The sequence below is a fragment of the Hyperolius riggenbachi genome, chromosome 2, assembly GCF_040937935.1.
Source record: "Hyperolius riggenbachi isolate aHypRig1 chromosome 2, aHypRig1.pri, whole genome shotgun sequence".
Classification (NCBI taxonomy): domain Eukaryota; kingdom Metazoa; phylum Chordata; class Amphibia; order Anura; family Hyperoliidae; genus Hyperolius; species Hyperolius riggenbachi.
Genome location: NC_090647.1, coordinates 105464698 through 105490532, shown reverse-complemented (window position 1 = coordinate 105490532; position 25835 = coordinate 105464698). Strand labels below are relative to the sequence as shown.

Here is a 25835-nt window from a genome sequence, read left to right as displayed (position 1 = left end):
GTGATGTTTATGTGTCTGCACTTTCTGATGAAGGGGACCCTCCGTGGCCCCGAAACAATTGTCATATATTGTGCTGACAAATGCACTAGGGAATAAAAAATGCATTTGAAAGCTTCATTAGTGGGCCAACCAATCTTGGACTGTTGTATTGGATTGGATGTGGCTTTGCATCCTGGTTGAGCACTCAGAATATACACGGTAAGGTGTGCCACCTCCAAATCTACTTTTGCATCTCTTTAAGTTTGGACACAATCATTTCAAGCTGCAGTCTTGTCACTGCGGCCTCCAATTGCCCTCTACTCTCGCATATCCAGGGTGCACTTTCATTGCTTGCCCTAGGCACTGTTCTCCCTAGATATGCCAGTGGCCAGCTGCCACATACCAGCGAACCCCAGACCACAGGAAACAATTGCTCTGTGTCAGGGGAGGCAAACTCCAGTCCTCAGTGGCCGAAGTCCTCACACATTTTGGTCACAGCTCAAATGAATTGCTGGGACTGAATCAGGAAAGGTGTGTTTTATGAAATAGAACACATTTCTCAGTCCATCCTAAACACTGGCACGGATGTGGCCCTGGAGGACAGGAGATTGACACCTGTACTCTGAACAATTCTCACAGGGCTTCCTCCATGTCCCTCCCGCCGCACTGTTCCATTTCAGGATGTATTCAGAGCTGTTCTGGATGTAAGGAGGTCCTGTGAGGCACATTTCTGCTGGGACTAGGTTCTTTTTACAGAATGCTCTAAGGAATGATTAACAATCTGAACAGTTTCATTAGCGGAGAATAGTGCTGCCTGAATACGCTGCTTTCTTGCGGGAAGACAATCTCTCCTTTGAAGGAACCCGCGAGGGCAAAATAAAGGAGCCGCTACAGTTGGCTTGTTTATAAAACCGCACAACCCGGGGCTTTCATCCCTCTCTTTCCTTCACGGCTTATTCATTATGAGTCTGTGGTTCCCTGTGTAATGAAAAAAGACAGCCCCTGGCCTTGCAGCTCCACAATCACATCCAAAATGGCACAGCCCATATTTCAGGCTTCTTTCAAATGGAAAGTTCAGTGTGAATAGATGGCAAGGAGTTGAATCACTCGCTCTTGTATCTCTCAGTGAAAAACTCTGATAAAGAGATCTGTGTGCTGGAGTTTCCAGTGGTCTCTCCCCCTTGTTAGCTCAGCAATTTATGTTGTATATCAGAGATCGCAGAGGGAGGGGCTGAATGCTGGGGGGGAGGGGGGGGGGGGGAGGATGAGACTGGAAGCATGCTAGTCTCTCAGCCCATCAGCCTTCTGTCATAACTAACATAACAGTGCTGGGTGGCCTGACCCTTACATGTAATTTAAAGCTTAAAAGTCTTCCAGCTTTGGCTGTGTTATATTACAGACTGGCGTTTGCTTGGGTGCCATGAAACATGACACTGTAAAACACTTCTCGCATACATAGACATATGACTATGGTATTGATTAGATTGTAAGCCCCTTTGAGGGACAGTAATGTTACAAGACTATACTATGTACAGCGCTGCGGAAGATGTCGGCGCTAAATACTCAATAATAATGATAATATCCGCAATCTCAAATCTGTACGTGAGCTTCTTTTGTCCTCCTCCAGAATCACCTCTTAGCATTCACGTATACAAGACTTCTCACATACTTCACCCCTCCTCTGGAGTGCCCTTCCACAGCACATCCGTCACTCTCCAACCATTAAAATCTTTAAACGCTCCCTCAAAACTCACTTTTTCCAACAAGCATATGCTCTAACTTAGGCCATTACCCTTCAATCTCTGGCTAAGTTGTACTCCTTACTAGATAACCTAAACACGCGCTGCCTGTATGTAGACTGCATACTTCCCCACCTCACCAACAACAATAATAGTAATACTATGTGTTGTCACATTTGCATGAATAGGTTTTCCCCCTAGAGCAGGGGTCCCCAACTTCACTACTTGGCCCGGTCCGTGGGCCTGGCCTCTGTAATTGAATTTGTGCAGAGCAGCACACAGCAGAGGGCAGATCTGTGTGCTGAGCTGCTTCGTCCTCCGTACGGCGACTGATACTGATGCCTCAGGAGCCATATGAAGTACAGTGCAGCCCAGCAGATGGCTGTGATGAGAGGACTGTGCACCTGGTGGCGCTCTGCTGTACGCTGTATGAATGAGCTGACAGAGGCCAGACCAGCGGAGCGGCGCACCTGGTGAAATGGCTGCTCTACTCTCTGCATGGAAATTAAACACACTTGCAAAAACTTGCACAAACTCACATTGTAAAAGAGGCCTAATTCTGCATGTTTACATAGTAAATGCATTCAATACAAATGGGGAGATCTGAGAATTATTCAGTGCTCTGGTGACCAGGGTGACCTCTAAATCCACTCACTATTTATCTAAGTTTAATGGAATTATACATCTGTCAGTACTGTATCTGTAGTGGATGACCTCACTATGTACTATGTACAGGCATTTAAAATCTTCTGGCGTTCCAGAACTCAGTTAACCAGAAGTCTCCAGCAACCAGAAATAAAATCCTGGCCTTGCAAGATGTAAAAGGCTACTTTTGTACACTTCTTCATACAGTAGTAAACCTCAGTTACATTAATTTAATCCTGTCCTTTGTCCTAATTTGTATTTAATTACTGTATCTCAACATTAATATAGACTTTATGGCATGTACATAGAGTGGGAGTATAGGACTGCATTAGCTAGGCAAATTTTTAACATTGACTTTCAAGCAACCAGAAACTACACTTATCTGGCATCAGCCAATTCCCGTTGGTGCCTGATAATGGGGGGTTTAAAGTATATAGAGCCCCAGCAAACCCACACTCTGCAATACCTGCCAACCTCTCCCTCCATCCCCCGAAAAGAGATCTTCACACCAAAAAAAGGTTGGAGATCCCCGCTCTAGAGAAAGGACGTTTGAAGGACAACCGAAGTGAGAAGACATTGGAGGTTGCCATGTTTATTTCCCTTTTTAACAATACCAGTTGCCTGGCAGCCCTGGTTCAGAAGTGTCTGAATACCACAAGAAACAAGCATGCAGCTAATCACGTCAGATATGACAATAATGTCAGAAACCCCCCACCTGCTGCATGCTTGTTTAGGGTCTATGGCTGGCGTAACAATAGGGGAAGCAGCCCCTGACCCAGCGGGAGGGGCCATCTTAACATGACTGTAGCCTTAGTTTCGTACTTAACGTAAGGTTACCTTTAAAAGCAAGTCAGAGGTGGCAATGTGGACTTGCCCCCATATTTCTATACTGTCGGGTGTCACTGTTAACAAATGACAAACAGAAATGTAAGGTAGAGAGCATCCTTTTAAGTTCTTCTCAGCAATCTTTGCCCCGCAGCTTAGCATAAATGCAGAGAGCGGAGATCAGCAGACCTCTATGACGTATGTAGTATTATAGTATCTTCACACACACACCACTCCAGTTAATCACCTGAGCTGGTTTCATTCACAGAGACTCAGACATCTGTTTATAAAGTCATATCTATGCTTATGTTGCTGGATCTAAATATTGGTCCAGTCTCCTCTGGATTTTGTCCTCATTCCGAGTGTGCAGCTGCGGAGGGGAGGAAGCAAGAGCCCCCCCCAGGGGTCCCTCCTCCCACTTCCCTCCCTCCCCTGCAGCTGGGTGCAGGGAGCCACAATATATCTGAAGATACCCAGCTGTTAAGACAGCTGTTCCAAAAGCAGGACATTTAACTGGAGCTAGCAGAGGCAGATTAGACTAGAATCAATCAGGGAGAGATACGGGTTTGCCACTATTAATTTGCATTTTGTGTACAGGCTACTGCTGAGAAAGCCACGCTATTGGCAAGCACACAAGTCAAAATCACATGGTATTAAAACCATCTTTCAAAGAGGCAAGCTTTCCAGCAAGCAACAAAACAGTATGTTATATTAAAGGAGAACTCTTCTATGGGAGTGAGAAGTGCAGTGATGAGCAGGGAGAAGAAGATGTGTTCTTTCCTTGCAGAGGATTGGATGCTATAGGGAACACCACTGCTTGAGTTCACTGCAAAGGCCATATGTGCACCTCCCCTGCTTGTCAAAGCCTGAAGAAAGGTGGGCTACAACATTCAATGGAAGCATTCTCTCCCGTGATCCAACATTCACTGTGTAGTCAAAGATGAAATGGGGGGGTCAAAGACTAAGTAAATTAGGTATTATCCCATTACAAAGTTAATAGGTAAACGTGTTGCTTTGCTATAGTCATTGAATTTCTCAGACCCTAAGTATATGGGAGAGAATCAGATGAGAATGGGGTTATATATAGTTTTGGACACAAGTTAGGGCTAGGGGGGTTAGGGTGAGAAAAGGGGGTGGATATGGGAAAGAGAAGGGGATAATGTTGGGATTTCCGTTAAGGTTAGGCACATGGAGGGAGTGACAGGAAATTTGAGTATAGACACCCAAGTTAATATGTGTACAGCGTAGTAGGTGGCGCGGTTATCGGCAGGCTGAACGCTTAGGGATCCATGGGGGGAGATTGGTTAGGGTTAGGCATTGATGGAGGGGGTGTGGTTAGCGTTAGGTATCAGTGGGAGGTCAGTTAGAGTTAGGCATCAGAGGGGGTGTCGGTTAGGCGTTAGACATTTGATAGAGGGAGGGGTCATGTGAGAATAGGGTTAGGTTTAGCGATAGTAAAATATCGGTATGTAATCAGAATTACCACTGCCCAATAGTAGAATATCCGTAACTTTACTGATAATTTCTGTGCTGCCCATTTAGCATGTACACCTTGGAGGGATATTGACAATGTAGGGAGCCATGCTGAAAGAAAGACAGATGGCAGATTTCTTAACCCAAAAGACTGGTGTCTTGCAAGCGCTTTGAGTCTGTCAGGAGAAAAGCGCTATATGAATTGGAATTATTATTATAAGGCCTCTGAGCTCTGCATAAAATCGCAATTTGGACTTACCTGGATAGGTACCATAGCCCACGAGGTCCCCCAACGCCTCCTGGCTCCTCTCCTGGTCTTGCTGGTGGCTTTGTTAATCGGTGACTTGCCTGTGCACACCCCCGCCACGTACGCTAAGCATCAACACACCGGCTAGCATGAGAGTCCTGCGCAAGCGTGGTTCAGTCTAAAAGGACTGTCATGCCGGCCTGTGTGATGGCACGGCGGAGACTGAAGTTACCGATTAATGGAGCCGTCAGTGGGCCTGGGAGAGGAACCAGGGGACCTCACGGGCTACGGAGGACTGGATGAAGACCCAGGTGAGTCCAAATTGCAATTTTATGCAGAGCTCAGGGTCCCTTTAAGGTGACATGGGGATGACAGTTACTGCCCCTCCAAAGAAAGAGTTAACTTTAGTTTTGGTAAGTGCATTGAGACTATTCTGATATCACTTGGCCCACTTCACCCTATAATAATAAGCTGCTTTTTCACTAGAAATGAGTTTTAAATCACAATATAAGAGCAATAAAAGAAAACATTAATATATTTTCCCCAAAGTGCCGGACTCTACCGAGAAACCTGGAAACTATAATGAAAAGAGCACAGAGCCAAACTAATAAAAAAAAGTACATGTGAAAGTTTGAAGTTGTGGTCCAAGCACATCTGCAGGAATCGCTCCCTGGATAGCGACGTTCCTAATACAAAGCATTGCAAGGGCTCAGCACTTTCTAGGAATGGCTGGAGACACTTACCTCCGAGTTGAAGCGGATCTGACACACGTTGCAGGAAATGACTGGCCGCTTCGTCTTGATAAGCGGAATACCAAAGTTGGGGCTCATCATGGGTTTGTGGACGGGGTCCATCTGCGGAGATACAGCACAAGCAGCGCTCAGTAATGAAGTCGTAGCAGTGAAAAGACAAGGCAGAAATCCAGGCTACGCTCTCCACATAGTCATCTGTCTCCTGCCGCTAGGAAACAGGAGAGAGCCAGAGTAGAAGAGTGATGCTGAAGCGGAGCTTCTAATAACTGTTCCCAGGAAGGCAATGTAAACACAGGTGCCCAATCCTCACAGCAGAGAGAGACGTGCAGGATGGATGCGGAGTGCTACGCTTGCTGCTCTGTGACTGGAGCTGCCGAGGATGAGGAACTGAGCGGTCTTATACAGCAAGAAGTCTTTATTTAGCTGTGTGCAGGGAATGTGTGATTCTCCCACCCTTCCCCAAGGGGAATCCACCCTGATCACTCATACATGAACTAACTCAACTGACACTGAAAGGCAAAGATAAGCCAAAGAACCTCTGCCTGTAAAATTATCTGTAAGAAGAAGTCCACAGTGATGCCTTCTCTGGACCACAGGAAGGCACTAACGTTGCCACACATGGGCAATTTTAGTCTTTTTTAACTGTACCAACTAAAAATGATCAAATCTCAAACAAAATAAAACCCCCACAAATAGGTTGCAATGTGATCAAAAGTCATCTAAACTTGTCCATCCGTTCCAACCTGTCTTTAAGGAGTACTATTGCGAAACATTGTAAAATACATGTAAACACATACAAATAAGAAGTACATTTCTTCCAGATTAAAATGAGCCATAAATTACTTTTCTCCCATCTTGCTGTCATTTACAGTAGGTAGACGCAACTGGTCTAGTCCATCTCTTCATGGGGGATTCTCAGCACGGTCTTTATTCTTTATAAAGACACTCCTTGAAAAGGATTTATATAAAGATACTGGCCAACCTCCCTGATTGCTGGACACTTTATTTAGCTGTTGGACGGACCAACTGCCATTCACTAAGTGCTTTTGAAGACCCTGAGAACCCCCATGCGGAGATGGCCTAGTCCAAAACCTGTCGGTTCTGTCAGATTTCTACTCCCTACTAAAAGTGACAGCAACATAGGAGAAAAGTAATTGATTGGTCATTTTACTCTGGAAGAAATGTACTTTTTATTTGTATGTGTTTACATGCATTTTGAATTTTACAGTTTTGTGATAGTGGTCCTTTAACAAAAGCTGGAAATGTACATTGAATCAGACGGATAAATAAAAGTGCTCAATTCTCGGCTAAATTGGGAAGATGTTTGAAAAGACTAGAAGACAAGCTACATGCCTTCCTTTACTGGTAGTCAGGAGAGCAGCTGACTTCTCTGGGGCTACAGGAACAGCTCTTAGGAAGCCCAGAATTCAGTAATGCTAATAACAAGCACCATGGACCTTCTGTGTTATCAGAGTCACCACTGTGGAGTAATCTAAGTGTAATCTGCACCCTCACACCTCCTCTCTGTGGACCAGATAAAACATCTTTGTAAAGTTCCCCTTTAAAGTGAACTAGAGACGAAGCACACTCATGTATTTTACCATATGTATCAGTGGTAACATGACAGTAAACACCTACCCTGCTCTCTGTTTCATTCTTCACTGTTCAGGCTGCTTGTTATCAGCCCTGATAAACTCCCCACCTGAGCATTCAGTCTGGCTTTGCTCAGAAATCATTATAGCTGAGTCTGTCTTCTCTGATGTCTTTTAAAGCCCAAGCCTGTCCTCCTTTTTGCTCTGCTAATGACTCAGCTATAATTATTCCAGAGCAAAGCCAGACTGAATGCTCAGTCGGGGATTTTATCAGGGCTGATAACAAGCAAGCTGAGCAGTGCAGGATGAAGCTCTGATACAGGAGATCAAGGTTTGAATCTTGGCTCTTCCTGTTCAGTAAGTCAGCACCTATTCAGTACGAGACCCTGGGCAAGTCTCTTTAACATTGCTATTGTCTATAGAGCGCATCTTAGTGGCTGCAGCTCTGGAGCTTTGAGTCCACCAGGAGAAAAACACAATATAACTGTTGTTTGTCTTTAATCGAGTGTTGCTGTTTCTTGGGCTTTCTGTTCCTCTCTGGGTGAACCACTGATAGTATGTATGACATATATTGACTTTAGGGATAGCACACACTACTCATTCTCCTGATATCAGATATGGGCTGCATGAAGTGACACTGCAGGGGTACAATACATATGAATCTGCTGCCATGTTCAAAAACAGAAGTGTCAGATGACAACACAGTGAATAGCACTCTCGCCATGCAACGCTAGTATCACATGTTGGAAACCTGCAAAAGTAACGGTAAAATTGCTGCACAGATTGCACAAGGCACTTTTAATGAATATGCCCCATGAATAGTTACTGTACATTTACTCTGAAGCACTCCAGAATATATCTGTGCTATATAAATGCATAATAGTAACAGTACAGATGCTGCTTCTCACACTGAACATCTTTTCTTGAGGGTCCATTTCCACGCCGAATCCGGAAAGTTTCCCCGCATGCAAATCGCGCTGGGAAACTCTGCATAGGGAACAATAGCGCCGAATCGCTAGCGCATGTGATTCGGCCGGCATTTCCATCAGAAATGGTGAGGAAGGCTGTGAATCCCATAGCCGTGCATGGCATTGCTGATGGGATTCATCTGCGTACCCTCAGACCCAGAAGTGCCGCCTGCACGTCTTGCAGCCGGGTGCGGCTCTAGTGGAAACGGGTCCTTAGTCTTATATCGCCATATGAAAATCCTGCAGCTCTAATCGACTATCAAGCAGTCAGGATTTTTTATGAGCTAGATAACACAAAAGAAAAGGTGTTTAAAGTAAGAAACAATGGCGTCAATTCATCAAAGGCTGTACGATAAAAAAAAGCAAGTCAGGAAAATATTGCATTTGGTATTTTAGACAAAGTTTGGTAATTTATCAAAATACAATGCTTGAATTCACAAAAACCTGTACAGTAACAGCAGAGTAGTGTGGAGTGTCTCTGTTTTGTTACATGCTGTTCCGTGCAGTGAAGGCATTACAATAGTAAGAGGAATCTCGACATCCCTTTAGAGTGTACATGTTTGTTATCAGGGCTGTGGAGTCGGAGTCGTGGAGTCGGGCAATTTTGGGTGCCTGGAGTCGGAGTCGGGAAAAAATGCACCGACTCCGACTCCTAATGAATTTGTAACTGTAATTAAAATAGAAAATATGATAAAATGTTCTATTTCTCAGATAATAGTCATTAAAAATAATGTATATATACACAGTATATATACAGTAATAGCTGTGCTTAGTCCACAAAAATGAAATAAACCAATCAAAATTAGTTACTTGTGCTGCTTCAAAAAAAGCAGTCCCCGTATTTTTAAGGACAGATATACATATCTGATTGTGACTGTATATATGATGTGTACACAGGAACCTCTTATATATACTAAATAACATCTATGCTGTAAGAATAAAGCCTGATGTGTAGCTGTGTCACTAATAGAGATGGTCAACGAGATGGAAATAATTCTGCATTGATGCTGATTTATGCAAATGTATGCACTCCCTTTGCTGATGAAATCAAATAATTTGATATGTTATTAAAATTTTGGTTTGGTGACTACAAATTAAAGGGTAACTGAGACGGATGAAAAGTAAAGTTTTATACATACCTGGGGCTTCCTCCAGCCCCCTTCAGGCTAATCAGTCCCTCACTGTCCTCCACAACCCGGATCTTCTGCTATGAGTCCTGGTAATTCAGCCAGTCAGCGCTGTCCGGCCGCATGCCGCTCCCACGGCCAGGAACATTCTGCACCTGCGCAATACTGCTGCACAGGTGTAGTATGCTCCTGGCGGCGGAGTGTGTGCATGCGCACTACGCCTGACTGGCTTAAGTACCTGGACTCATAGCAGAAGATCCAGGTGGTGGAGGAGGACAACGAGGGACTGATTATCCTGAAGGCGGCTGGAGGAAGCCCCAGGTATGTATAAAACTTTAATTTCATCTGTCTCAGGTTTACTTTGTTACACAGTAGTACTATACTCTACATATGCACTCCCCACAGAGCTGCAGGGAATTCACTGAGAATGCTGTGCACATTGAACACAGAGGTGTTGTCTGTTTACAATCTCCTCATTCCCCTGCAGAGTACCTGCACATCATGCTTACATGTACCCACACTTACATTGCCTAGGGCCTGATAGATGTTCTTTGTTCCGGTTTGTACCTTTTACAAGTACTCTTACCAAGGACTAGTTTTAGTCTAAAGGGAATAAATATAGTAGTCTACATATCCTTCTCACTTCAGTTGTTTTGTAAAATTCCTAAGCGTTGGCAGTTAAGAGACGAATTTCATGTTACATACTTTTAATCAACAAAATTGTAATATGCAAATTAGAGGAGTCGGAGTCATGGAGTCAGAGTCGGTGGAATCCTAAACTGAGGAGTCGGAGTATTTTTGGACCGACTCCACAGCCCTGTTTGTTATGCTGCGTCTGCTCACTCTGATTCTATTAGTCTTTGTTTACATTTTGCTTAATTGCCACAGCTTAGATGAACTTCCAAAAGACATTGCACATGCCTTGCTTAGGTGATTTCTCTACTAGCTCCTCTGCATCTTCCAACAGGGACCTAAGGCGTTAAACGGCCAAAGAGTGGCAGAGGAAACATCTTTTGTTCTGATCTTTCTGCTCGCTGCCTGGGTGTAGAAAAGCTGGTCCCACCAGAGAAGGCTTCGGATCCAATCACAGGGACTTGAAGGAGACAGACTTGCAGGAGCCGTCCCGAAGTCCCTGCATCACCTGACTTCCAGCGCCTGGCCCCGTTTTCTCTCTCTCCACAGAGAAAAATGCCAAGCTATTTACTACAGTAAATAGCTTGGTGTTTTTCTCCGGGGAGAGAGAGGAGGTGGGCCAGGTGCCGGAACTTAGGTGATTGAGGGACTTCGAGATGGCATCGCGGGACAAGACTTCTCGGGTAAATATAACTTACTTTTACTTGCAACCTGCCGGATTTTCATTTTGATTCTGGAGGTCCTCTTTAAAGGATACCCGAAGTTACATGATGAGATAGACGTGTATGTACAGTGCCTAGAACACAAATAACTATGCTGTGTTCCTTTTTTTCTTTCTCTGTCTGAAAGAGTTAAATATCAGGTATGTAAGTGGCTGACTCAGGCCTGACTCAAACAGGAAGTGACTACAGTGTGACCCTCACTGATAAGAAATTCCAACTATAAATCACTTTCCTAGCAGAAAATGGCTTCCGAGAGCAAGAAAGAGATAAAAAAAGGGAATTTCCTATCAGTGAGGGTCACACTGTAGTCACTTCCTGTCAGGACTGAGTCAGCCACTTGCATACCTGATATTTAACTATTTCAGGCAGAGAAAGAAAAAAGGGAACACAGCATAGTTATTTGTGTGCTAGGCACTGCACATACACATGTCTATCTCATCATGTCACATGTCACTTCAGGTATCCTTTAAGGCAGCACTATCCTTTGATTACAGATTAGTGATGTGTTTCAAATGTATGGCTTACCACACTGTTTCTGCCCTAATGATAAATGCAAATGACATTGTTTTTTACTGACAGTCCTTCACCTCAAACCTAATCTTTTTTTCCCCTACAAAATGCTCAAAGTTAATTGGAACAAAGTCATTGTTGTAGGAGATATCAAAGTTGCTTTGGTGTGTGTAGAAGGTTCATTACTTTCTTATAGCGCAGATCACAGGCAGAAAGTGTTTATGCATTGATGATGACTTGGGACAAAGAGGTCCAGCAGAGACAGAGATCAATGCCTGAGCTTTCTCCAGCTTCAAGATATCACTGCATGCTTAGATCATAGAACTAGCTCTACACACACTGAGAAGACAAAGATGTGCTTCTTCTACTGGCCAAAGAATATTAACTCTTCCCCCGTTTCCTGTTTCTTTGTGGATGTTCCCCAAATATTCCAAAAGAAACACATTTCTCACATCCTAAAAAACACCTAATTGTCATTCTCCCTTCCCCAGGAATCTAAGCATGGCTTAACACTTCTTGCTACAAATGTTACAGATGGCTCTAAAGCAGTATTGTGCTATAAAAAAGAAAGTTTTGATTCAGGATGATACCATTTATTGACTAGCTTAAAAGAATTAGGAGAAAGTATAGATTACTCCTTAATCTAAAGTAAATTCTAATGCGCAGTAGTCGCTGACTGGCTTGGTCGGGGACTTCACCAGGTCAGACAGCAGGAGAGCAAAGGGGACCAGATGAACACCAAGGAGCTGACGGACCACAGGGGGGTGGAAGAAACTCCAAGTAAGTAAAAAACCCTTGTAATATGCTTGCCCCAGGCGGTTTATAAATTAAAAACAATAATAATAAAGTATACTTTGAGATGGCTAATATGTAAAACATAATTGGTATGTTGTTATTACTGTTTATTTACATAATGCTAGGATTTTGCAGCCCCTTACAAAGTACACAGTAATGTCTCTAAAGCCTCGTACACATTCTACACTAAAGTCAGCTGAGGCGGCTGATAACGACTCAGCCAATAATCAGGCATGTGTACAGAGGCACCCAACCCCCGACCCCCAACCGATCCGCCTGGCGAATCAATTCACCCCTGTGACAGCCGACGTCACACATGTGCCGCCCCTCCACCCACTCCCGCAAAGCAACACAGCGTCTGTGCAGCATGGATCAGTGATGCTGCCCAAGAGGATCAGCTCCTAATCCCTGATGGGCGACTTTATAATAGGTGTGTACGCACCTTAACAGGAAATCACAATATAATCTCTGCCATAGATGGACAAAGGCGCAACTTTGGGGGGACCATGGAAACCCGTGCAAACACAGGGGGAACATACACACGCCATGCAGACAGTGTCCTGGCACAGATTTGAACTGAAGATCATAGCACTGCAAGGCAAGAATGCTATCCACTAAACTACCATTCTATATACTCCACACTTGTTTCAATTCACACAAACACACAGGACAATGAGAACAGAGTTATTGCTGGCCTGTCGCTTGTAATTTTCCCCAATCAAAACATTCCATTCAAAACCTTCCTAACGCGGTTTTGAAAACTTATTTCAAAAATGCATGACAAAGAAAAATCTCTGAATTTAGAATGATATTTTTATTCAAAGGATACCAGAGCTGAAAAGCTCTTGTAAAAGTGAAGGTGCAGTGGGTAGGGAGGTATAATCAAATACTTACCGCGCCTCCCACTCCCCTCCTGTAAACTGATCCATTAAAATAATTATGTGTCAGTACCATAACATGCATCTAATAACCAGGGCTGTGGAGTCGGAGTCGAGGAGTCGGAGTAATTTTGGGTACCTGGAGTCGGAGTTGGAGTCAGAGGTTTCACAAACTGAGGAGACGGAGTCAGATGATTTTTGTACAAAATCCACTGACGTGGTAAGTATTAGGCTAAGGCGTCGGAGCAATTTTGGGTACCTGGAGTCGGAGGATTCATAAACTGAGGAGTCGGAGTTGGAGTCGGATGATTTTTGTACCGACTCCACAGCCCTGCTAATAACTACAGGTGAACCCGTATGATAATCATGTAGACGGTCTCCGGATTATAATCCTATCCCATAATTCAGCAGCGAGCAGCCTGGACAGCACCAACAGAAAGAGGCACATGGCAGAGCCGGGCATCTGCTTCATTCTACTCCAAACATGTGATTTCAGTGAAAGGTTAAAGATGGTTTAGAGGATTAACTCTAGAAAGTTGGATTATTCCATGTGGATAATCCTCGTCTAGCAGCATTATAATCTACATCCAGCAGCACTGACCATTACACTGATCTGTCCTCCCCACCCACCTGCTGGTGGCTGATACGGTTCTGAGGAAACCAACGACATGCAGATAAAGGTATCCTGAGGTACATCTGGAAACCTGACCTGAGAGGACGCGACCATCACAGATCATTTGCTATTTAAAGAGGAACTTTACTGAATGTAGCTTAATAGAAATGCTTATTTTTAACAATATTCATTTATAGATTATTTAGTCAGTGTTTGCCCAATGTAAAATCTTTTCCACTCCCTGATTAACATTCTTAAAGTGACCCTAGAGTGAAAAACCAGTGAGATACTCACCTATGGAGAAAGTGTATCTGTGCAGGTCTCAGGCGATCCCTTCATAAGGGAGAAGATCGTCCTTGGCCTATAGAGAAGGTGAGACCGGGAGCCCTTATGGTGCAGTATCGTTAGGATGAGTGTGAAAATATAAAAAGAGTGGGTAATGTATACTCACAAAGGTGGGTTGCGATTCTGCAAACACTGCAAGTGCATGCGGAAAAAAACGTTTCCGCTCGGCATCACGGAACCCTCTGGCCTGACCTGAAGAAGCGGGCTGAGTCCCGTGAAATGCGTTGTCTACAGTATAACCGTTTTTCTCTTGTAATAAAGACTCCCGTTTTCACCCAAGTACGGTAAGTCTTCTTTGGAGGAAAGAGACATCCTTTATTTACTACTACAATATTACTATAGTATACTTTTGGGCGCCTCCACCGATGTGCTCCTACTTGTGCACTTATGGAGAAGGAAGGCTCTGGATGCCACAGACTTCTGGTCTTCTCTCTGTCCTCCTATTCCAGTGCTTTCCCCTTTCGAAATTATTCGACCTGCAGGTCAAACACGTCCCCAAGTACTTCTGAAGATGAGCGGATCCGTATCGTACTTACAATTTCCATTCACTTCGAAGAGAAATCGTTCAGAAAAACGATTGAAAATAAGATCGGACATGTCGGAAATTATCTATCGAACCATCCATCTGCTGAAAAAAACTTGTGGTGTATTCTCAGCATAAAAGCCCCCCCCCCGGACCCTCTTCCGGTTAGCTGGGTTGGGAATTACTGCGCAGGCGATGGCTGGGCTGCACGTGTCCTGACCCAGCCGCCCGGAAAAGGGTCCCGGGGGTCTTTTAAGCATAATGCGGAGGGCAGAAAGGAGAACAGGGGGAGCGACAGGCATCAGGACAGGTAATAGTATATGTCTGCTCCCTCTGTTTCTGTTAATATTTTCACATCTGGTATCCTTTAAGGTCTTTTGTGATTTTTTTTTCCGCTTTACTACTTTTAAATGCATCACTATGGAAGGTTTGTTGTCTGTGTGTTCCAAAGTCAGTAGAAACAAAGTGCACTGGGAGAATTCTGCATAGTTAAACTGCCTAGGCTAAACATCAGTGGGTGGACAGGGTTACATACCAATCTTATACAGCAATTTATATACTGTAGATATAGGAAGTGATTCTGATGCTGAAACCAGGATAATTCACATAAAATTGATATCCTGAATAAATTTCATTCTATCATATGTCACTACAGTACCTGTCACTTCTTCACACACAATAAACAACGACACCCAAATCTGTAAGGCCCGGTTCACATTAGCGGTGGCCGTCCGGAATCGCCGTGCCGGAGCCGGACCGCTTGCAGAACGGACGGAATGGACGCACGGCAATAGCAATGAAAGCCTATGCGTCCGTTCACATGCGTCCGTTCTGCCGGACCGGAGCTGGACCGGATCCGGACCGGATCCGGACTCCGGCGTCCGTTCCAACATGCGCTATTTTTTGGTCCGGCTCCTCCGGCAGCCGTATCCGGGGCGGAGCCGGACTGCACCATCCGGCCAATACAAAGTAATGAGAACCGGAGAGCGCACAACACACTGGCTACAAAAACCGGACGTTCTACCCCACTTCCTATGCATTTTGGATGGGGACCACATGGAGTTCACAGAGTGGGGCAGCAGCGATTTCATGCTGGAGCTCTAGGCAGCAACATGTCTGATATAAGTCTGATAACGAGGAGGCGAACAACAGAGAATTCCCAGGTATACGAAAAATGCCTGGATCCATGGTCCCAACTGCAGTCTCTGTATCCACGGATGGTCTCCACACGTCCACCTGTCTCCAACAATGACCCCAGACCCTTCTGCTGACCTCCCAGACCCCAGGTATTTACAGGTTGTTATCTCCTTAAGAAACCGGATCCGGACCGCAACCGTGTTCACACCGCACGGAAACCGGATGCAAACGGACCGGATCCGGACCGGATCCGGATAGGAACCGTACGGATCAGGTCCGGTCCGGATACGGTGCGGTCCGGACATCCGGTGCGGTTTTGACAAAACCGCAAGTGTGAACGGGGCCTAACACTATTCTTTGCCTGTCAAATGATGTCAAACACAATTATGTTAGAGCACTTTTCTGCTATTCATTTGCAGCAGCAGCCTGTGGGTGGAGAGTGGCACAAATCTGCAGCTTTGCACATCATGGATGCATTAGAGTGTTCAGCAGGATATGATCACTTCCAGGCTGCCAATCATGGCTGCAAATTGCAATACCTCGGCTTGTTAAGTCAGCCACTTTGTCAATATTACGGAAGGAAATTGCACAGTGTTTGCAGTACCCAGTTTTCTGCCTGAAATTCTGATTTTCCTGAAGAATAATTATTTGCACGCAGCCTGCATTGCTCAGTAAGGATAAGTTTTTTTTTTTTGTTTTTTTTTCTCATAAAACTGATTTTGCCGCAAAAAAACAAATACAGTTCCAAATATCAAAATTGTAATAAACATTTTGATCGAGTATCAGGTCAGAGACTGGTATTGGTCTCTTGCTGTTTATCTGCACTCAGGCTCATTATGGCTCAATTTGATTGGCAAAAATCCTTGACCAATCAGTGACTGTGTGTACATTGCTATTGATTAGGCAGTGGCCTCTGATTGATCTTTAAACCGGCACTAATTGTCTAATCAGTGCTGAGCAGGGGTGTGAGGGTTTGGAGTGAATTACTGAGAGTATCCAATTCAAATGACTAATCTTTACCGACAATGTCCTCTACAACCTGTCTCATGCAGTTTCCTACTGATTACCAGACACCATTAAAATCACAAGCTTTGCTTAGAGTTAGGTATGATTACGCATAAAGCACATCTGCACATTTCTTATATGTCAAACCATAAAAAGTTGATTCATGTAATACCTTCAATGACTAACTATACACACTTTTCTTGCAAACTTTTTAAACTTAAAGCTTTTTCTTCAGGCATGATACATACCTGCATCTGTGAGGATCTGATTCAGTTATTTATTTTGCTAAGAAGAAACTTAAAGTTTGGAAAGCTTACAGGAAAACTGCAGTACATATAGTTCACCACTTCAGCCCAGGGGTTGTTTTCACCTTAAATTGGACCTGAACTCTTACACAGGACAGAAGGAAAACAAAGAGAAATGCACCCTGTATGTATTTAGCGGGTTTAGCCTGTCTAATTCCTCCTCATCTGTGCCTAATAACTGTAATGATCCGCTCAGCTGTCTGCACAGGCAGACAGCTGTTTGTCCATTCCTTAAGTCTGAAGGCTGCAGGTCTCTGGAAGAGAGACCTGTCTTCACTTTGCAAGCTTCAGACTTGCTCTGCTACTGAGGAATTTGCATACATTTGTCATGCAAATTGCCTAGCTACCTCCTTTGAAGGCTGGCAGTATAAATACCATGTTCTCCCAGGATCCTTTGCTGGTCATGAAGGTTTGTTCCTGCAAACACTCCCAGAGTGTCAGCCTTGCTGTCGTTTGCTAAGATTATCTTAGAGTAATTCCTGGGGACTGCACTAGGCATTCCTTCTAGTGCAGTCAGGTTGTATTATTTCTATTGCCTTTTTATCCCTATCTGTCTCGATTGCCTTGTCGCCAGCGGCGGTCGACAAGGAATCGTTCTGTCTGTCTGGGAGTGTAGGCCAGAGCTGCGGTTGCTACTGGCTGCTCCATCTGTCTGTCTTGCCGTATGGATCGCACTTGCTCTGGCGAAAAGAGCAGTGGATCCTGCTAGCTCTGTTTCTCTACTTGGATCACACTTGCTCTGGTGGAAAAGAGCAGTGGATCTTGTTAGCTCTGTATCGGTACTTGGATCACACTTGCTCTGGTGGAAAAGAGCAGTGGATCCTGCTAGCCCTGTTTCTGCACTTGGATCACACTTGCTCTGGTGGAAAAGAGCAGTGGATCCTGCTAGTTCTGTTTCTCTACTTGGTTCACACTTGCTCTGGTGGAAAAGAGCAGTGGATCCTTCTAGCTCTGTTTCTCTACTTGGTTCACACTTGCTCTGGTGGAAAAGAGCAGTGGATCCTGCTAGCTCTGTTTCTCTACTTGTTTCACACTTGCTCTGGTGGAAAAGAGCAGTGGATCCTGCTAGCTCTGTTTCTGTACTTGGTTCACACTCGCTCTGGCGGAAAGAGCAGTGGATCCTTCCTGTCCCTGAACCCCGATCGCACTCGCTCTGGCGGAAGAGCGGTGGATCTTATCTGACCTATTTCTGTTGTTCGTTCGTCTGTCTGGAGCAAATGCTTGCGGTTGCCTGTGGTAAGGCAGCCGTTTAGCAAGCGTTCCTGTTATTTGTTCATTTGTGTTCATTCGTTAGTCAGGGTGGCGTGCTTGTCTCTGTTGCGCTTATCGTGCGGAGACCGCGCCGTAAACGCGCTTGCCGCTGTTGCGCCTAACGCACGGTGACCGCATTTAGGTATTGCGTTTGTTATTTTCGTTGACATTCTCATTATATGATATGCTGTGCCTTTCTCTCTGCTCCTGTGTTTAACCTTTACTTTGTCTTGTGTCACTGTTGGCAATTGCCACTCTTGCGATTGCGTTCACACTTTGGTCTTCGCTGTTGTATATCGACCGTCGCCGGGCGGCGACTAGATTGGTAGACATACATACATTCTGTCTCTGTGCTCTCTCCCTCGAAAGAAACTATCCTGCTCTGTATTGCCCCATTACGTACAATCATTATCTGGTATCTGTGGCTGTGCAGAGGATCTGTTCCTCTGCACTCCACAGCTCCATCTGCCGGCAGGAATTCCCCTCTACTGGTGCATAGAACCATTGCTGGGTCCTCTCCGATTATACGCTTGTGGAGGATTTCCGCAGTGTCGGTGCGCATCCTGTGCGCTGACCACAGAAATAATTACACAATCGTTACAATAACAAGTTGTAATTTCATCTCTGCCGTGTCACCTGACTGCCACGGCAGATAAACTGATTTGAAAGCAAAGAATGTTAACAATATGTCTGCCTCCATGAATCAGGAAGAAGAAACAGTGCAGATTTACTGCAGGATTTATATCAGCTGTATTAAAGGTTATTATGCTGTTCATATCATTTAGAGCAGAGAGGAAGTTCTAAGTTCAGGTCCGCTTTAAGGATGTAAGCAATTTTCACATTTCAGCGCTCCTCCCATTCATTTGCCAATACCTTTATCACTACTTGTCACACCTAAATGATCTATATCTTGTTTTTTGGGTTTGTTTTGCCACAAATTAGACCTTTTGGGGTGATGCTTGTTTTCAGTAATTACTTTATTTTCTATGCATTTTAAAGGGAAAAACGGAAAAATTACACTATTTCTCCAATCCATCTCTATATTGTTTTAAAATAAACAATGTTACTGTATATAAAACCCGCATTTTACAACGTTTAAATTGTGTCCCTAGTACGTTTGGCTACAATATATTATTTGGAAACAAAGGTGTAGTTTTCAGTTTTTTTGTACTCGGTCCAGAATTACAAGCCATTATTTGCAAAAACAACAGTAATATATCTTTATGACATACATAGTAAAAAGCTGAGTCCCTACCCTAACTATTTATATATTTGTTTAGAAAGCTGTCACACCAAAGTTCAAACCGTAATCACCTTTTGGCCTGGCACCCACTAGCAGAGCTTTTCTAAGTGCTTGTAATTTGAAAAGCTCTTACTAATGTAATGCTGAGGGATTTTTTTTATTTAAAGCGGAATATAACCCTGCACTTCAACTTTGCTCTAAAACATTATTTACAGTATATTATATGCAACCAGCATTTTTTTTTACTAGACCAGCATTGGAAGGGTTACACAGAGCTTTAAAGTTCCTGGAGAGAACTGCAGACGCATCCGAAGCTTACATAGATACATTTTGTTTACATAAATGTATCTAAGTGTGGCATGTGACTCACTCTCTCTGACTGAGAAGGAGCTGGAGGACAGCCAAAGAGTGTGTAACATTTATCACTTGTAACATTCTATTTAAGTAAATGTATCTATCTGAACTTCTGCATATCTCTCCACGGAACTTTAAACCTCGGTGTTTAACCCTTCCAATGCTGGTCTAGTAAAAAATAAAATGCTGGTTGCATATAATATGCTGTAAATAATGTTTTAGAGCAAAGTTGAAATGCAGGGTTATATTCTGCTTTAAATCACATCCCACAAGTGGGATCACACCTATAGTATTACATTAACAAAAGCTTTTCAAAACACAAGCACTCATGAAAACGCTTTGAAATGTGCTACTAGTGGGGTCCAGGCCTTAATGGTGGAGATAAGTGGACAACATAGCTTTAGACAGGTGATAAAGGTTGTACGGTGTCCTGAGTGAGTTTGCGATATATATGCAAGCACTGAGGGAGCCTGCAGGATTTTGGTTTGTATAGATACCTACTGTGTCTACCACTTCTACTTCTGGACTGTAAACCCATAAAGGCATGGACCACACCCTATTGTTTCTTGTCATACTGCATTGTGTTGTATTTGCCACCCAGGTTTTGTATTTCAAACTGTGTATAGTAATGAATCATCGTCCTCAAAATATTCCCATTTTAGTGCTCTGCAGCCTGAAATGAAGACACACAAGGAAAAAAAATCCAGCTGTATTTACTCATTGCATCTTACAACGGCCAACTGAACTGTTGCCATCATGTCTCTCACTTGACTGCTAGAAGGTGCATTGAGCAAATACAGCTAGAAAAATGATGTATGCCCGTTTCTCACTTGCGCTGGATCAGCGGGACAGTGTAATGTCCGCTCCAATGGTCTGGGTGTAGTCTTAGTCAGATGTGCTCCCCCATAGGCTATATGGGGGAAGGCCTCTGCCTGCCCAGAATTATCATGGACTGCTTACCTCAACAGATTCCACGTATCAGTTGCAGCGTGACAAGTGTGATTGGCTTCTACAGTATATATAAAATAGAAGCCATTCACTGTTCGTTTAGCAATGAGCGAAGAACAGACAAAAAATGTCCATTCTCCACTCAAGTGGGAACACAGCCTTATGGTACAATTACGTGAAGGAGGTTATTACTTTCTACACCCACTGTACAATTTGTGGAAGATCAGGTAAACGATGAATGTCTCCCTGATTCCAATCTCCCAACTGGCACTAATCAATATTAGATAAGATTTCAGTAGAAATTCTGTCGGGTATTGACTGTCCTGCCACTACTTCTAGCTTTAGACTACCCAATGTAATATATTACACAGCTATGACAGCCTTGGCTGTGTTGTTTTGCAGCCTGCATTCCAAAACTGATAAAAATTGTCCATAGTCTTGTACATACACTAGATGAGGGGTGTCGAACTCAAATACAAAGTGGGCCGAAATTGAGCTCTGACATCAAGTCGCGGGCCGGCCTCAATGTCTAGTGACCACTGTTCTCCCTTATAAAGTTCTCTGGTGTCTAATAGCCCCCCAAACATCTCCTATACAGTTCCCTGACGTTTAGTAGTCCTCCCTCCCTCATCTATACAATTCCCAGATATCTGGTGGTCTAGGGTGGGCCAAACATACTGCAAAGTGGGGAAACCACCTGAGGGTCAAAACTTATGGCTCCGAGTGTCAGATTTGGCCTACGGGCTGGAGTTTGACAAGTATGCACTAGATGGACCTCAGCTAAAACAGCCCAGATAGACAAACTTAGCGTGTGTATTGGTGTCATGCGATAGTGGCTCTGTGCTACTGCACTGGCCTGTCCGTCCATCCTCCTGCGCAGTGTGGCCATGCTTGTTCATGACGGGAGCACGGCCACAAAGAGGGAGAGGGTTTCAGCTTGCGGTGGAGGGGTCCTGGAGGATCGGGAAGCCTCTGGTGCATCAAGAGGCTTCCCTCTACTGAAGTATCATTTTTTTTTCTTTTTTAAAAAAACAGCAATGAATGAACGCAATCTTTCCATGCTTCCCACGGCTGCATCGTGTGCCACGCCTTAGTCCCCATACCTCCTCCAATCTCCACAGAAACCGCACATGTCGCTCGGCTGTAGCTAAGCAACATGTTAGTATAAGCACAGGCCCGCACCTGTTTCTTTAGACTTTAGTAATGTAGTCACTATAGGTGACAGTTATTGCAGAAAGACTTGTACCCACCACTCGATTTTCCCGGCGATTCTTTGAGCGACCAATTCTGCGATCTTGTGACGTGAGTACAGGCGCGCGATCACGCAAACAACGTTTAGAGACCCATGGCATTAACGACCGTCACGACGGATCGGATCTTTAAGATCCTTGATGACTCCGCGCAAAGTACCGCTATACCTTGTCTTCCCATTCGTGCCCGTCGTGTGTACCCGCCGGCCGAAAGATTGTGGAACGCTCATCGTCAGGGGGACGTCTTTCTCCGTCGGGTGGTGAGCACTTAGCTTTACTCTGTGCAGCATTGCAGGAGGTGATATAAATCATTCAAAATGATAACCAAAGAGTTTAAAAACCATATACAATTTTTATACTATAACTAAATTAGGCTGCACCATGAGTATCTGGCCGCTTTTCCATGACCCATAGACATACAGTACAGTTATGTATTGGGCTAACAATATACCTCCGAACAGATGGTTTACACCTGACCATCCAAATATCTGTGCCGGGCTATGGCCATCAAGCTAATCTGGCTCTTTATTGTCAAGTGTATGGGGAGTTTCAGCTCCCTGAACTCCAGGAACAATCTGTTCTCATTTACATATCAATTTCCAAAATTCAACAGCTAATCACTGATTTTCTAACCAACAAAGGCACCGCAAATATAACCACTGTAACAATTATAAGCAGTAACAGCAACCATATGCTTCTTCAACTGCACTGAAACAGGATAAAATTCTATCAGCCCACTGCAAAATAAGCACTTGCTTTACCAAACCACAGCAGGAGCACTAAGCACAACACTGAGACTGAATAAACAGGTTTCCTACAAACAATGTTAACCCATTCCTTCTTCTAAGTTTGACTGTGATATAAATCAGTATGGCCATAACCAAAAGACAGGTTCCATACAAGAGCCTATCCAGTAAAGCTGGGTATGGAACAATCAATAAGAGGTCAGCTTTCCTAGATCTGATTTGCGGCAACCATGCAAGCAGCACCAATGGCTGACATCGATACTGGGTGAGATGGGAGGAGCCTAAATGATATATCATAGTTTCCAACTGTGCCTTTTTCGGAGGGACTATCATTTTTTTTAGGAACCAAATGCTTCTGTCCCTCTTTCTTCTTTATTTGTTTGCTTTCAGGACTGTTGTACAGGACATTTGTAAAAATATGTATTTTTCAACAGAAAAATGGGTTTAATTGACGCTAAACTTTATACCCACCCTTTAAAATGATATAGTTCTTGTTTTCAATTGTTACTATAAAGAACAACTAGTATCAATAGAAAGAACCAGTGTGGTTTTATAATACTGCGGGGCTGATTCCCAAAGCTTTTCAGTGGAATTATCTCACCTTACTTATTAACTCACAATTTATCTCTTCTTAACTGACTTAACTCCTGATTTACTGTATCTCCCCTTAATTATCTCATGCATTAGCTATATACATGCAAACATGGGAAGAACACGCAAAATGCATACAGGTCTATTATGGTTGAGATTTGAACATGAGACCTTGGCACTGCAAGGCAAGACTGCCAACCACTTAGACCTCATTGACATTAGGAAATGCAGATGACCGTGCCTTCGGGATTCAATACACGCAACTGCATGCCAACTGCGTTGCAGATCTCTTCATTACCGCGAATGGGTCAGCGCTGCGTTTTGCCAAAAATGGCGCAGCAGTGCGATATTGCTGACCAACGCATAAAGTAATAACATCAGACTTCTTGCATGTTGCACACCATACATATTGCCGTAATGCGCACGGCAAAGCGTTTCGTGTGAAAAAGGCCTGAACTAACATGCTCCCCTGCTGAGAGCACGATGCACTACACGCCCAGCACAACATGGAAATGTGCGCAAAGCCATTCAGCTCAGTTTCCTCCACACTCTGTATGTGAACGGTCTGAAAAGCTGTCTGAACATGCATTTCATGAGTGTGAACAAACGCTGACTGCTAACATACAGGAACTTGGCAATGTAACCAGCTGATCATATGAGGGCTCTACAATCCATTCAGTCTGGTAACAAAAGATACAAACTATCTTTTCTTAACGTTTCAAATAAACAACATATAATGTGAATAGATGAAGATCTCTCTATAAAGCGCACACGCATTTCTGGAGCAGTGTGTGTTCCTGTGTGTAGCCACTAATGTAATACAGCTGGATGCTCTGCAATTGGGAAGGTCATCATGAGTGGCTGGCCGGTGTTTATAAATACCCAATACAATGTACGTTCCATAAGTTATGCGCTTGCAGAGCTATGTGTAGAATCTGCCATAAACTATAAATAAAACTTTTGTGTACTCTATACAAACTTCTTCAGGGCTTCCTCAATCTATTTAAAGAATGTTTATGATCCTGAAGGGTCCGTCCAGCCCCAGGAGGCATCCTGGTGTAGAGTACACACTTGTGGGCTCAGACACATAGCATCCTATGATGGCCACACATACCGTAATCTGATGGGCAGTTTCTGCAAAATCCCACCCGTACTGATATAGGATGAAGGCACTCCAAGGGAATTTACAGGAAATATATGGTAATCAATCTCTTTCAACCCTACAGCACACACTGGGCCCGACCCATTCCTACATTTTCTCCTAAGAGATCATTTTTAATCTCCCCCCCCCCCCCCCCCCCCCTGGAACTGTTGCTTTTTATCGCACAATGGGTGTGATTCCCTATTGCCGACAGTGAGCTGCTCTCAGCTGGCTGCCAGCCAAGAATGCAGATTCAGTGGCGGGAAAACCCAGCCATTTTTTTAGGAACAGAAAATGCACAGAGATATGTGGATCCAGCATGAACACACCTCTGTGTTTACGTTAGGTAGCTCTGCCTTAGGTCAGATGTACTTTAACCACTTCTCTACCACAGGGTTTTTCACCTAAAAACCACAGCAATTTTCACATTTAAGGGAGGCAAGGGTTAATGGGCTTAATGGGGGTATAATTTATTTAAAAAAAACCTCACTGATGCTGATCAGTCACTAATGCTGTGTTAGTTATCTGAGATCCTCTCACGAGTGATCTCAGTAACTGTAACAGCATAGAGACTGATACAATGTTTGCACACATTCTGCATGAATGAGCACCGTCATTGGCTTTGTGAACACATGTTCACATCAGCCAATCACGGACCAGCGGGTGCCCGACGCGTATGCACATCCGCGTGCACGCGGACGCGAACGCGAACAGCAGCAAAATAAACAGGAGTTGCCTATCTACGCCCCTGTGACTCAGGTGAAGTTTAAAGGGGCGTAGATAAGCGTGGCAGAGGTTGTTAAGTGGTTAAAGCCCAAAGCCTCAGTGATTTCTGTTCCTCATTTATTCCATCTCTGCACCTCCTTCCTCAGTATGCCTTGGCCCCTGGCGCCTGATAGTGCCTTATACCTCAAGTGTGCCAATCCATTCTGGACTTCATGCCTCCTTATACCTCAGTCCTTAGTGCCGCATACTTCATCACACACCTCTCCTTTTGTCAGTTAACTTGAACTTTAACCGAGTAAAATTATTTAAAATAAACACGATGTACTTACAAATGAATACTACATACTTACCTTGCCGTCAGTTCCTCGCAGAAGCTCAACATTTTCTTCTTACAATGATGCTTTCCAGCTCTGAAAAGATTTTGTCAAAACTGAAATATTTACGTTGCTGTCAGTTACATATCAGTTGCCGTCAGTTATAACTGAAAGGACAACTGATGCGCAAGGTAATGTCTATGTTTCCCTATGGCTCAAGTGGGCGATATTACAGTTTAAGTGTGCTGACCAGGAAGCTGTTATGGGGTAATGGTCATTTTAAAATGGAGGATGGAGAATTCCATTGATCACAGTGGCGAAACAGGATGCAGAAGAGGAGAAAGAGATGGATGAGTAGACTACACAGGAGGTAAGTGGCACTTATTTACTACAATGAGATTTATATATGCGCAGGTTGCTGTGAAGAATCTCTAGTATTTTTACATGCTGCCAGATCT

The 25835-nt window shown here is 44.0% G+C and overlaps 1 protein-coding gene across 6 annotated transcripts in view; it reads right to left on the bottom strand.

The window, feature by feature from the left end:
• The window catches only part of ZNF385A (zinc finger protein 385A), a 502107-nt gene that overhangs the window by 98570 nt on the left and 377702 nt on the right, over nt 1-25835 (bottom strand). For 5 of the 6 annotated variants that reach the window (XM_068267161.1, XM_068267160.1, XM_068267159.1 and 2 more), the window contains one exon: nt 5652-5762. In XM_068267161.1, coding sequence (XP_068123262.1) covers nt 5652-5762 — 111 coding nt within the window. Of the gene's footprint in view, nt 1-5651; nt 5763-25413; nt 25496-25835 lie in introns of those variants that run through there. The other variant, XM_068267163.1, reaches the window with a different exon arrangement.